The sequence below is a fragment of the Manis pentadactyla genome, chromosome 4, assembly GCF_030020395.1.
Source record: "Manis pentadactyla isolate mManPen7 chromosome 4, mManPen7.hap1, whole genome shotgun sequence".
Taxonomy (NCBI): domain Eukaryota; kingdom Metazoa; phylum Chordata; class Mammalia; order Pholidota; family Manidae; genus Manis; species Manis pentadactyla.
The window spans coordinates 169,428,476-169,442,817 of NC_080022.1; the positions used below are offsets into that span (position 1 = coordinate 169,428,476).

Here is a 14,342-nt window from a genome sequence, read left to right on the forward strand (position 1 = left end):
AATAGCTTCTTAAGATTCTGTGAGTGAGTGAAAGAATTTTGGGTTACTGATGTTTCCTGCTGTGATTTTGGGATGGGGATGAACAGGCACTGCGGGGGTCGTGCTTAAGGATGAACTCCGGACTTCAGAGCTCAGTGGCTCTTAGAAGCAGGGGAATCTTGTATGTGATGAGAGAGAGGAGGAGGAAGAGAAAATAATATCCACATATGGGGAATCTTGGAGGAGTCTCGGGGAGATAAAACAGATATTTGAAGTGAAATTTAAAAAACAGAAATCATTAACCAGCACTTTAAGTTGGAATTGTTATTTGAGGGTGCAATCAGTTACCTGAGACTGCCCCCAAGTTAGTAAGGGTGAAAGCAGGAGGTGTCCTCTAGTCAGGTTTTGATTTTATATGATTCCAGTCATAATTTTTTTTAGATGTAAGGCTTTGTGTAGAAGTAATCCCCAAAGCCCCCAAAATAACAGTTCTATCCTAACCTCACCTGTAGTCATGAAATATGTTGATGACGATTCTACTGGGTGATAAAGAGACCTATATTTAAGGACTGCTGATCTTCTGTGGGTCTCTATGCTTATTAGAAATAGGATTGTGCTGTTCTGTTTTTTAGCTTATAGAAGAAGTATAGATAGATATGAAGACTAACACTTCACTTTCACACAGTAACTGTTGGTAGAAGTGGAGGCAGAACCATCTGGCTCCACATGCGTGTACGGTCTCACTTTCTTTGAAAGATTACTTGGAAGAAACCAGAGATAGACCAAAAGGCAAGGATTCATTTTCATTTTTATGACAGGAAATTCAGGTAAAACCAATAATCCTACCTTTTTTAACAAAGCGTCATTACTGCCATATGATAATGGTCATGCTTAGTAAATTTCAGACCCATCTCTTGTAGGTTTTTTATTAATCAGACTCATAGTCTCTGGTATTTGCATGTCAGAGTTTCAGACTATTCTGGAATGTGTCTTGGCAGATGCAAAAGAATTCACTTCTGAAAGTTTTAACATCTTTAAAAGCAATTTACTTAGCTTGAGTGACTTGGAAGGAAATTAAGAAAAAAACGAGAGTGAAACTGCCTCACTTCTTTGAAAAGCAAAGGCATGAGAATGGGTGAAAATAATCTTTTCTGACAAAAGTTATACTGAATCCAGTTTTGTGTGTGATGTTAGCTGGACACTTGTGACAATTGGGTGTTTTTAAGTGTCTGGCTAGTGAAAATGATAGAAAACAACAAAACAACTAAGTCTAGGCAGATGTTCTTTTTGGTGTGACTCAGCACTTGTTTTTGTATAATTAGCTGCTTAAAAGGGTATCGTGACTTTAGACAAGCAGCCCTGAGGTTCAGTCTCGTTCCATTACTTGGAAACTGTGACTTTGGGGAAGTACTTATTTCATGTCTTCCTATATAATCCTGATTTGTTCTCACATATGTAAACTGGGGTCAAGCCACATGAAATTGCTATTTTTGACGATCAAAAATAATCACGTATTGACAAGTTCATGATTCCACTGAATAGCTTCTACCTCAATGGCATATTGGGAAGATTGAGAAATACATATAAAATGCCTGGCACACTGTTCAGCTCATAGTAAGTGTTCAATAAATAGTAGATATTATTATTTTTAACTGAATTGCTTTATTATTTTCAATATAAGTATCACACTTAAAATGCTATTTATTTATAAACATATATCAAAATTTAAAGTCAAGCCACCCAGTTCTAGAGTATAATGATAGGGGGCAAATTAATTTTTCCTGTAAACATTTGCAAGGCAGTTATTGCTCACTAAACTAAATAAAAGGGTGAGAATACATTCTTTGACTTAGTGTCTGGCTTCATTCACTCAGTGTAATGTTTCCAAGGTTCATCCATGTTGTAGTACGTATAAGCACTTCATTGCTTTTTCTTGCTGAATAATATTCTATTGTATAGATACACAAAATTTTGTTTATTCATTCATCAGTAGATGGACATTTGAATTGTTTACACTTTTGGTCTATTATGAATAATCCTATTATGGATTTTTGTGTACAGAAGAACACATTGTATGATTCCATTTATATGAAATGTCCAGATTAGGCAAATCCATGGAAGAGGAAGTCGATTAGTGGTTGTCAGGGTCTGAGGGAAGAAAAATGGGGGAGGCTGCTAAAGGGGTTTCTTGCTATGAACATACTAAAATAAAAACCACTGAGTTGTACACTTTACAGGGATGAATTTTATGGTATGTGAATTGTATTTCATTACAGCTGGTATTGAAAAAATAGTGAGGAACACTTCATAACACATGTTCACCATGTAAAGAAAGAGCACCTGATGATTTATGCAGTTTATCATAAAGAGAAGCATTCTGCCTTGAGAAGGGTTTTGCTTTTAATCTTCTATCATTTTAAGCATAATGTGCTTCATTCTTATTCTGCTCAGCATTTATGATTGAAATTTGACCCTCAAATTATTTTAAGAGCTGAGCTGAGTTTTAAAAAGTTGTAGAGACAATGGAAAAAAAGCAGATATAATTCAAAGCTAGCAGAATTATACCAGTATCAAAAACACAATGAAATTAACCAAGAAAGTGGCTCAATTAAAAATCCAGGGGCCCAAGTCCAAATCTCCTGAAAGGATATTTTGCAATTCATACACAGGAAAAATTAGAGTGGATTATTTGCAATTTGCATCTGTGAGATTTAGTGTAATTGAAATGTGCTATAATTTTCAGGAACAGTAATGAAGTGATGTTACGTGGTCTATAGCTTGTAATTAATGTGTGTTGTTGTAAAGATGGCAGTAATGATGTTTTAAATATCCTAGTGCTCATTGGATTTCATTTTTGCAGGCAGTTTGCAGCTCCCGAGTAAAGCATTTATATTCAATTACAGAGACTGATAAATGGGCTTCTTTTCCCACTTCTAATCAATACAAAGCATTACTGGAGCTTTCTGATGACCATTTGTAGGGAGTAAAAATTACAGCTACATTTCTTTCAAAACCAGCAGCATCTCCTTCCAGCAGCTGTTTATATACTTTCTTCTACTTCTTTGACTTCAGATGACACAACCTTGCCATCCACTACTTCTTGTACGACTGTCTTAATCTTCCTGGTTTTCTTTATATCTGGATTTAAATTTAAACATAAAAGGTTAATTCAGATATATACCTCTGCTGGTGTTTATAATATTCAATTTTATTATTATTTTGTATGTATCTTCTTATTTTAGAAAAAAGTTGAACCCATTCTCTTTCTTAAGGGATCTTAAGTCCATTTTATAAATGAATGCAGAAAATGTGCCACCCTCTGCAAATTTACAATTTTCTACTCTCTCCATTTCCAAAGAGAAATATACACTATTGAATTAAGTAAAATGTACTTTCTCATCTTATTTTCCCTTTCAGGATCTCAGGATGTCTCAGGACCGCAAGAGCATGGGCCAAGAAAATCACCTTGTCGTAGGAATATGACAGTTGCCATGTGGAGGGTTTCTTTATGTGATGTGCCTGAGTTTCAGAATCCCTAGGGTAACACCCACTCACGTGGGAACTGATCTCCCTTTACTTTTCACCAGTGGCAGGTGTTAAGTGGTAAGCTACTGAGGGAGGATATAGTCTTACAGGAAATGTATGAAAACCAGAACGCTTACCTTTCTCTTCCAGGGTGCTTAACTGATATTCTGTAGTTCTGTTTTTTTTTTTTAAGAAGAGGAAAAGAAACAGATAAAAGTGTTATTAACATTTTGAAAACTGAAGCACTGTTCTGCCTTTTTGTTTCAAAATAGTCTAAGTGATATGCGTTTTAAAGCTGTTTGTATTTTTTTTCCCTTTTACAGTGCTTGTTATTTCAAACTTGAATATCTTACTTTTTAACTTGAAAAACACATAGCTTCAAAATCTGTTTAACATACGCTAGTTTTTGTAATCGAATTACAAAATTACAATTAAGTTATAGTTAAATTTATGAAATTACAATGGAAGTTTAAGTCTTGTGTTTTCTTCTGTGCTTTCTTGGGTGTGGTATTTGAAGTCAATTACTGTTCCAACACTGAAGATTCTCAGACTGGTTCCACAGACCTCTGGGGCCTGTGTTCAGTTCATGATCTCTCAGTGAGAATTTTAGAAAGTTGTTGTGCTTTCAATTATGTATTAATTGTAAGAATTAACCTAAGCATAATTTGTATCATCTGTACAACAATCTTATAACTCAGCCCATGACCTCAAGCACTTGGCTGAACTTGGTGTTTTTGGGGTGTGTATGCCTTTTGGTATATTTTTGTTTGGATAATGGTTGTGTGTGTGTGTGTAATTGCTTTTGTGCTAGGGATTGATTGCATTGGTGCTGGGGAATGAGTGATAGAATTTAATGTGTAGACATTAAAGTAGCACAGCCTATAGACATTGACTTATATCCCTTGATGCTAAGAGGCTTACTTTACATCTTCTCCTTCCAGAAGGCGGCGGTAAGTAGCAATTTCCTGCTCGAGCCGAGTCTTTATGTCAAGGAGAATATTGTATTCGTTGTTCTGGCGTTCAGTATCAGTCCAAATCTTCATCAGCTGGGACTCTAGGGAATTTAGCAGGGCCTGGATGGTGGCCAGCTGGCTTCCATACCGAGCTTTGGTGTCCTCTAGTGTTTGCTCCAAAGATTCTTTCTGTGAGCACACACACAAAAAAAGTGGACATTTCTTATTTGAGGGCTTGATTCAAGAGGTGGCTCAAGTTTTATATCTTTTGAGAAGAACTCCTGCAGCTAGTCATTGTGGGCTCATGCATATTTCCAGCCTTGCCTGTCACTCTTTCCATCTGGGCATCCCCAGCCAGCTGATTAGGGTCAGTAGCTCTTGGGGTCTTTTGTTTGCTGGTTTAAATTAAGCTTTGCACTCAACTGTTCTCTTACCGTGGTACAGTATATTATCATTCCCAATATTTGCTTCCCCTCCCTGCAATTTGTGGTGTCCCTCCACGTGGAGGACTAGATTTCTTCATCCTTTTGGCACCAGGTTTGGTCATGTGACTTTGGCTAATGAAATGCAGGTGAAACTGACACATGTCTTTTCTGAGAAGCTTTAGGAGCTTCATGTGGTCTGCCATCGCTCTCTTCTTTGTGCCGCTGGTGTGCCCCAGCTGGGGTTCACTCCTTTGGCCTTACTCCTGGAGTGGAAATGTCGTGGAGCAGCGCTGCAGCTAACCCGTGATGGATGTAGTGTTATTGTAAGCCACTGTGATTTGGGGGTTGTTACCACATCATAATTTATCATGAGCTGACTGATTTCCTTAGCCTGGAATGTCTTTACCCCAGTTCTCCAGCTTAAAAAGTTTATCTCAAGTGTTCAGATCTAGAGTAAATGCCACTTCCCCTGTGAGGCCTTCCAGATCTCCTTTTTCCTCTGTATCTTTGCAATACATTGCCCTTTACCTTGTTCTTGCTGTCTTTTAATTATAATCAGTTGTTTGGCCTGTTTTTCTGCCAGCTGTGCAGGGGAAGAGGGTTAAAATTCTTGTAAGTCTTTGCATTTCCAGAGTTCTTTATATGGGCACTTAGTAAACACACACTACGCTGAGAGTTGAGGGTTAGATGTGCTTTACCATATTGAGATGGGACTGGAGGTCTATCTCCAGGCTCGTGTAGGTGCGCCTCAGCTCCTTTATTTGAATCTCAGTTCCTTTTAACTCTTCAGTGCTCACTGTGACTTGTTGCTGGAGAGTTTGAGTCTAGAGGTCCCCAAATGAAAACAAAACGAAACAAAACAAAAATGTAAGTAAGGAGAGAAAGAAAGAAGAAAATAAGGAAAGAAAATGGGTTTTTCTCTTTTTGGAGGACAGCTACACATTGCTTACTGTTTAGAATTAGTGCTGTTACCTGCATCTCGAACTGTTCTTTGGCTTTCTGGAGGTTCTCCTGGGCCAAGGCTTCATATTTCTGCCTCATTTCATTCATGATGCTGCTGAGGTTCTGGCCTGGAGCAGCGTCCACCTCTACGCTGACAGTGTTGCCCAGCTGTCTGCGTAGGATGTCCACCTCCTACGAGAGTGAAAATCACGATTGGTTATAGTCTGAAGCACATTCTCAGCTGAGGCTGTGCAGAAAAGACATAATAAGTCTTATGGCTTCCTTCACTGGGAATGAATAAAAAAAGAAAGGAAACAGAGCTCAGGGCTTGTTACAGTCCATGTGCTGCCCTCAGGCATTTAATGCTCACAGTGGCCTTAGAAAGAGAAGTTCAGGCTTTTACGTCATTCTTGCTGCCGTCTTCTTCACCGTCACTATCACCATGAGCCCTTCCTCCTCCTCCTCCTCGAGGTCCTCCTCATCCCCCTCCTGATCACTGTTAGAGTTGTTCTATCATTCCCAGGGCCACTTTTGAATATTTCCTCACCTCCTGATGTTCTTTCCTGAGGAGCTCCAGGTCTTTTTTCAGTTCGGCAATTTGAGTTTCCAAGTCTGTTTTACTTAGGGTTAGATCACTGAAGACCTTTCTCAGGCCTTGGATGTCAGCCTCCACTGCTAGGCGCAGCCCTCTCTCCATCTCATACCTGTGAGTTAATTAGTATGCAGAGATCATTGAGCCCTTCTGAAGATGTTATAGAAGAGATCATCTAACTTAATGAGATAGGTTTTTTATGTGGTATATGAGGATATCAATTTCAGTACATTACTGTGTCCCCATTTGTACATCCCAAAAATGTTCAAGAGGGCCTAGGAATAAAATAATATTCTCCAGAATATAATCTCTGTGATTTAGAGTGATTGATAAAAAAGCAATCTGAAGTAATCCTTTCAAAAGTCCCTAAATTCTAGAATATGTACTTTAAAAGAGGTAAAAAAATTTGCTTTAACTACTGTGTAAGCAAAAGGTTCTCATTATGCATATTAAATAATGGTCAGATTTACTTAATGTATGTACATGATCAACTTATTTTTATTTGTAAGCAGATGCATCCAAAGTGATTTATCTTAAAAATTCATGCATTCTCGTTTGCAGTTGTGTATACCCATTTTTATTAAAGTAGCAAACTTTGAAAAATGATAGTACAGTGGAACATGCAGATGCTGACTTAGTAAAATTTGAAATAATGTACATTTACTTCTTTAATCTTCAGATCTGCTTTCCCATTTCCTTCTTTTGATCCGTTGTAGCATTCAAATGCTACCCTTCTAAACCACAAGGGACTTTTTAGTGCCGGTGCACCGCACACATTCAGGACAAGGCAGCCCTAGTGTAGAAGCAGTTCATGAGGAACAACTGATCACACGTCGTGTAACATGACCGTGGGAGTGAACACAGTTGAACTGCTTCAATCGTGGTCCTAGTTCTTTGGTCACACAGACCATACTGTAAAACACTGGCAGGCTAGACAGCAGCGAGGGCCACCTTTGGAACTTTGGTCACACACTTGTAGGCACTTGAAGGAACATGGATGACTCACTTGGAGAATCGCAGCCAAATGGCTCTTTGGATAACAGAGGGACACTTACACAGAGTTGTAAATTGTCTTGTTATTACTCCAAAGGGTAGAGTTCCTTTCAGTGGGTGAAAAGGCAGATGCTAGGTTACTACAAAAGGACATTCTAGCAACGAGAGTTAACCAGTGAAAACTGTAGTCGTTTCTGGACGTGCTCACTTGCCTACTGGGTGACCAAACCTTAGGATGGTGGGAGAGGAAAGCCTAGCCCTGATTGCTGGACTAGACCAGATAGCTTCTAACACCCTTTAAATGCCGTAATTCTGAAAATATTTAATGGGAGCTCCTTTACCAACATTAGTGTGGAAAGCTGAGTGTCACGAAGGACTGCTAAAAGGAGTTCCTTTTCAGGAGGTTTTCCTGTGCTACTAGAGAACCTACTTCATTCTGAAGTCGTCAGCAGCCAGCTTAGCATTATCAATTTGCAGGACACACCGACCTCTTTGCTGTTGAGCATCTGTAATCTAGAACATATATGAGAAGGAATATTTTCAACTGGACAGGAGTTTGAAATGACTGAGTTTATCTTCAGCTAAAACCACTATTATATCTTTTAGTTTGTTCATTTCAGGAATTTCCACATGAAAATTACAAGAATAATGACATGGTATTTAACATTAATAGAGTCATAAAATGCAATTTCAGTTTCCAGGATTTAGTCAGCTCTTGTGATTTCATCTCAAGTTAATTCATCTCGAGCCATCCAACCTTTTTGAGTGCCTTGCCTTTGATATTGTTTCCTGCTTAGAATATTCCACTTAGCTCCTCTCCCTTGGTGAACTCTTCCTCCTCCTTCACATCTCAGGTTAGACATCATTGCTTCAAGAGAGCCTTCGCTAATTTCCCTAAGACAGAACTGGATGCACCGCCTGTGTTCTCATTGCCCTACAAAGCCCTTCTTGCTAACATTTTCCCCATGTGTCTGTGTAAGTGTTGTCTTTGTCCATGCTCATACTTCCGTAAATCATGTCAATGTTTAACATCATATTCCCCAGTGCCTAGCATGGTGCCCAGCACCTGGTTAGTGTCTACTAAATATTGACTGAATGAATGGACACCTTCCTGCTATGTGGTAGGAGTTGTGCTAAGAACTGGGGCTATCAAGATGGATAAGCCCCTGATCTTACTCAGAGGTTACCTAATGGGTCAGTTCTCCAAGATGCATATGAATCAGAAGTCTGCTTATAGAAGATGGTACAATGATGTATCTCTTTCAGCAGATCCAGTTCTAGAGAGAGCTGCCTTCCTTCATATACTGATTCTGCCCAGCTAAATGGAACAGATGGCTGTGCCTATATGTTTGGGATGATCCCATAGATTCAGAAACCTGAGTCAAGAGACAGGTAAGGGGAGTGGTTGACTGGTTTTGAATGTTTTTAGTGGGAGCCTGAAGAAAACGACCTGTTGGCAGAAAGGGCAATTTAAACACCTTTGTCTCACATGCCTATAGTTCCTGAAACCCCAAAGTAACTTCCTGGGAATCTGAGGCAAATTGCACTGATGTCCAGTACAATGTGAAAAAAAGAGACTTGCTGGTAAGGAAGTAGCCTTTGCTCTCAAAGAATATGAATGTTAAAATAGAAATGAAAACAAAAGGGCCACTTTTCTTGAATAGATAAAAATTTTAAAGCCGTGCAAGTTCTTGGTGTCATATCTGAAATCTTCATTTGGGAGCAAAGTCTACTTCTAGTCCACACAGCTGATAAAACAGAGAACTCGACCTTTCCTGGATGACGCGGGAGCAGGTTCTGATATGATTGCAACAAATCTGAATTGGGGGCAATAGAGCATTTTATTACTCAGAAGTAGTTTCTTAACTGCTTGTTGATGATGATCAGATTACTAAAAAGGACATTTTGAAATGCAGATATCGTCAATACCTATATCCTTTCCCCTCATTTCCACCCTGAATCACGTTATCATTGAAATCTGTGTGCAGTAGTCTAATACTTGTATTACAACATTTATAGAAATGAAAGGAGGAAAATCTCAAATTGGCGTTTTGAAAGTTGATGGGAACTAGGTGAAAAAGCAAAGATGTATTATCACATACAAAATATAGCTCTTTTCAGAAAAAATGTTTACTATTTACTTAGTTTGTTCTGGTAAACAGACAAGAATACAGTTGATAACCCTGGAATATAAAATTTTTGTATTTTGTATGCAATTAGATTTAAAAAATTTTAAGTATGATTTACAATCATTCTATTATGTAAGCAGGTACTCCAACACTAAAGCTAGATGATAAAATTGGCCATTTTTATAGATGTAGCATTTCAGCCTAATTTGCTTTACACTGTCCATTTGGACTCGCCTAAAGTATATGCCCTCTTGATACATCATGCAGCTAAACAGTGGAGTAGAAAACACAGGCATCATCCCTCACCTGATTTTGCAGCTCTGTGATTTGTTTGTAATACGCACTGTAGTCCCGACTGGCGCTAGGCACGTTTGTTTCATACCAGTGTTTGATCTGAGCTTCAAGTTTGGAGTTGGACTGCTCCAGGGACCGCACTTTTTCTAGGTAGCTTGCTAGGCGATCATTTAGGTTCTGCATGGTCATCTTCTCATTGCCAACAGACAGGTCCCCTCTGGTGAGATCGCTCCCGTAGCTCATCATGTGTCTGGAGGTTGAGATGCGGGTGCCATGGCCTCCGGCTCCACCATAGACGCTGGGTGCAGCCCCGAGGTGCTGCATGCCTCCTTTCCAAGGCAGGGAGCCGCTCATGCTGAGTGCAGAGCCCTGCGAGGAGGAACTCAGGCTTCTGTAGAAGCTTCTGTGAGTGAATTCCATTGGGGATTCTGGGCAGGAGCACCTGTAGCTTCAGGATGGGTGGAGCAGAGTTCGTCTCTCGGTGGTGGATGAGCCTGACCTTTTATAGAATTCACAGGAAAGAAACTCCTCCTCTGCTGACATTTCACGGTATTATTGACATCACAGTCCACCTTGCCTTGCCTTTTTTTTTTCTTTTCCCCTTTGTGCAGCATCTGTTTAATCCCATTCCTGAAATTACCACTAGAGGCATTTCTTAGAGGCTTTCTTCAGGGGTGATATCTTTTTTTTAAACAGAGACAACAAAAGGAAACAGGAAGGTGTATTCTTTTAGCTCTTACACCTGCTTTGGCAGATTTTTTTCATCCTAATATACACATAAAGAATATTTGTAATCTCCATGAATAATTTAGGTACCTAAAAGAGAGATGTGAACACGTAATAGTATACTGGTGATAAAGAACAGTGTTTAAAAAACCCTTTTAAATTTATCTCTTTCTTTTTGATGAGAACATTTAAGTTCTATTCTCTTTGTGAATTTCTACACAGTAAGTGTTATCAGCTATAGTCACCTTTTTTTACATTAGATCCTCAGACCTTATTCATCTTATAGCTGAAAGTTATATCCTTTGCCAAACTCTCCCTGTTTCATCTTTTCCCAGCCCAGCCCCTGCCAACCACTGCTCCTATGAGTTTGACTTTTTTTCTCTAGCATTCCACATATAAGTGATTCTGTGCTGTGTTTGTCCTTCTCTGTCTGGCTTAATTCCATTTAGCATAATATCACTGAGGTCCATCCATGTTGTTACAAATGGCAAGATTTCCTTTTTCGTGACTGAATAATATTTCATCACATTTATCTGTATCTTCTTTATCCATTCATCCACTGGTGGACAATTGGGTTTCCATGTCTTGGCTACTGTGAATAATGCTGTGATGAACATGGGAGAACAAGTATCTCATAAATAGTGATTTCATCTTTTTTTATATATGCCCAGAAATGCATACTGCAGCTGAGTGGAAGAGAGGCATCTCTGCCTTCATATTGTATTTGTCTTCTTTGCTGCCTTAATTTTTGTGTCAAAAAGCTTGTGCTCAGAGCGGAGACTGATGAGAATTAGGCTTGGGGTGGATTAATGATTGTGCATTGAGTCCCCTATACAGAATTTTATTGTTGTTACCAACCATTTGATCAATAAATATGAGAGATGCCTTCTCAAAAAAAAAAAAAAAAAGCTTCTGCTCAACTCTTCAGCCCTGCACATAGGCTTGTTACTCATCAGAAGGAATCTTGCTCATGATTTACAATTGATGAAACCACTCCCTTATGTAAAACTCACCTCTGCCAAGGAGATAAAGAAGTATGTACAGAAATGATGACTGGATTGTCAAGTACTTACAGGAATATCATGGCCTATGTCAGCAAAACGACAAGTCAGCTAACCAAGAACAAGGAGTTTCACGACCCTCTTCAGACCCTTGCTGATGTCCAGACATCTGAGTCGATCGTCACATTCTGGCCACACTCCCCTTCCCTAATATAAAAGAAGCTTGAAATCAACCCTAAGTTAAGACGGTTCTTTAGGACATGAGTCTACCAACTTCTTGGTCTGATGGCTTTCCAAATATAGTCGCTTTCCTTGCCCCAACATCTTGTCTCCCAACTTATTGGCATGTTGTACAGTGAGGGTGTGTGCTTGGACTCGGTAACAATATGGTAGTTCTATTTTTAATTTTTCAAGGAGCTTGCATTATGTTTTCCATAGTGGCTGTACCAATTTATGTTCCTGCCAATGGTGCACCAGGGTTCCCTTTTCTCCACATACTCTCCACCATTTCTTTTGTCTTTTCGATGATAGCCATTCTAACAGTGCAAGGTGATAATCTCATTGTGGTTTTGGTTTGCATATGAATAATGGCTTATATGTATTGTTAAAAAACTCTTCAGAATCTCTGTTTCATGCTTCTTTTGTTTTTAAGTTTATCACTGTTTAGAGATTCTATTTTATAGGACTATTAAAATATTTTGTATAAACACAGAACCTTGAATATTTAAAACAGTAATGAAACACTTATACATTTGGAGTTGTAGTTTGAGGACGTGAATAAGTGAATGTAGGGGAGTGGTAAACAGATGGTTTTGAAGATGATTTTCCCTGAATTCTAGTGTCTAAGACTAGATAATGTATTTAAATTTCTCTGTCACTGCCTGAAACTTAGAATAAATAGCAGATTATTTCACACCTGACCTGGTGCATGGAGGCATCTCTCTGCCCTGCTGCAAGGTCCCCTCAGCACCCAGTGTGAGACAGATGGCTCCAGCCATCCTGAAGCACACAGCTCCTGCCTCCTAGAATCCCCGATGGATTTCACTGGCAGAAGCTTCCTCAGAAGCCTGATTTTCCCCAAAGGTCCTCATACTCAGAGCAAGAGCAGAGCAATTCCAGGTCTAGGAAATGGGTGTGTGCAGAACTGGGACCGCATCCACCTCCGTGGTGGGGCTGCGGGCCTCCAGGGGTGTGCTGACCTCCGGATACACGGTGAGCTGCGGGTGTGATCTCCGCAGTGGGGGTCTGATAAACATTGTTGAACCAAGTGGAATTTATTCATTTGCTCTCTATCATTCATACCCCTGACCAAAAATTCACTCCTATCCTGGACCATTTAAACTGTTTCTTTAATCAAGTTAAATCAAAGAAATTGGAAAAGTCCCCATTAATTCTCATCCTAACACCTCATTAATTCTCACCCTGACACTTAAATTGAATTGAGATCCATAATATAATTAAAGCCAAACACTCAAACAAAAAACCCAAAGAGAAAAAAACCTCAAAAAAACCACCCCTAAAATCCCTGCACATTCTTTCTAGTTGAAGAGTTTAGAATTTACTTGTTTTAGTAGCTCCACTGAAAACCAGTGGAGTTTTTACTTTTGGGTAAAAAAGTTTAATTTTTTTTTGTTTTTGTTTTTACAAACATTCTTCTAAAATGCAGTGACTATTATTCTTACAAACAGTACACTACTTGGTATTAGACTTATATGATGAAAATAAAAATTGCGAGAGAGTTAAACTTAATTCATGCACTTCATGTGGACAGCTCTTATGTCTTTGTCCTTTAAATGCATCAGCCAACACTCACTGAGTCTTCCCACCAATAACTGAACCTGTAAGAAGCAGACCTTGCCATTAAATATTACAAAGCTGCAGGTATTTTGTAAATAGGTGTCACAGCTGAAACCTGAAGTGAATAACTTTTTATAAACATATGGACTATGTTCTATATATGCATTCACAAAATTAATGTGGTTTTTGTTCTTTAATGGGGGAGCTGGAGGGTAAATCATTGGAAAATTGTACTGTTTGCACAAGTTTTGCAGTCAGTTCATTTCAGCTAGAGTTTCATACCCTAACACACATGTGATGGTATGTAAAAACATTATTTAAATCAAGATGTAGCTTTATAACTAGAAAGGAATATAAATCTACTTATTAAACATGATCATTTTTGTTCTTCTCTTTAGCACAGTTGTTCCTTGTGGCTAGACCCAATTACATTGAAGTGGAAAAGAGTTAAAACCTCATTAAAATGATGAAAATAATTTTTAATTTTTTGGAGGAATAACTGCTTCTCCCCCAATTTTTGGCTAGTATTCATAGGTTTTTTAGATTTTGCATTTAAACCAAAATATGTTACAGTAGGGCTATTATTATGGGATTCAGTCATCCAATCTATTCATTTGTTTGAGTAGGAACATTTCTGTTGTAAATACTTCCACATGTTTATGTAAAGGCAGAAGGATTTGCCAGTTCCTCTATCACACTGAGCTTTATGGTTTGGTAGATTATTATATCTTGTAATATGACCACAAAGATCAGGATAGTATTTCACAGCAGTTAGTTTTTCTAAACTACACTTGAGGACTAGATACAGATCCTGTTGACTTTTTTAATTGAAGTATTGTTGATACACAATCTTATATTGGTTTCAGGTATTCAACACAGAGGTTCAGCAGTTACCCAGATTATTAAACTCACACCTCCACTAGTGCAGGTAGGTCCTGTTGACTCTTGTTCATATACAAGTCATGAATTTAAAGCCCCTGATACTC

At 38.7% G+C, this 14,342-nt stretch overlaps 1 protein-coding gene and 1 long non-coding RNA gene across 2 annotated transcripts in view; one reads left to right on the forward strand and one right to left on the reverse strand.

Moving 5' to 3' along the window:
- The window catches only part of LOC118911155 (uncharacterized), a 118,587-nt gene that overhangs the window by 34,745 nt on the left and 69,500 nt on the right, over positions 1-14,342 (forward strand). Inside the window, exon 3 of the long non-coding RNA XR_008997384.1 lies at positions 8,679-8,801. This is a non-coding gene — a long non-coding RNA (uncharacterized LOC118911155). The remainder of the gene's footprint in view (positions 1-8,678; positions 8,802-14,342) is intronic.
- KRT20 (keratin 20) lies at positions 1,938-10,331 on the reverse strand. Its single transcript, XM_036882827.2, has 8 exons — positions 9,845-10,331; positions 7,840-7,922; positions 6,372-6,528; positions 5,855-6,016; positions 5,581-5,706; positions 4,426-4,646; positions 3,642-3,679; positions 1,938-3,117 (listed from the first exon to the last, which is right to left on the reverse strand). The coding sequence occupies exons 1-8, from the start codon at positions 10,250-10,252 to the stop codon at positions 3,020-3,022; spliced, it is 1,293 nt and encodes a 430-aa protein (XP_036738722.1). The 5' UTR covers positions 10,253-10,331; the 3' UTR covers positions 1,938-3,019.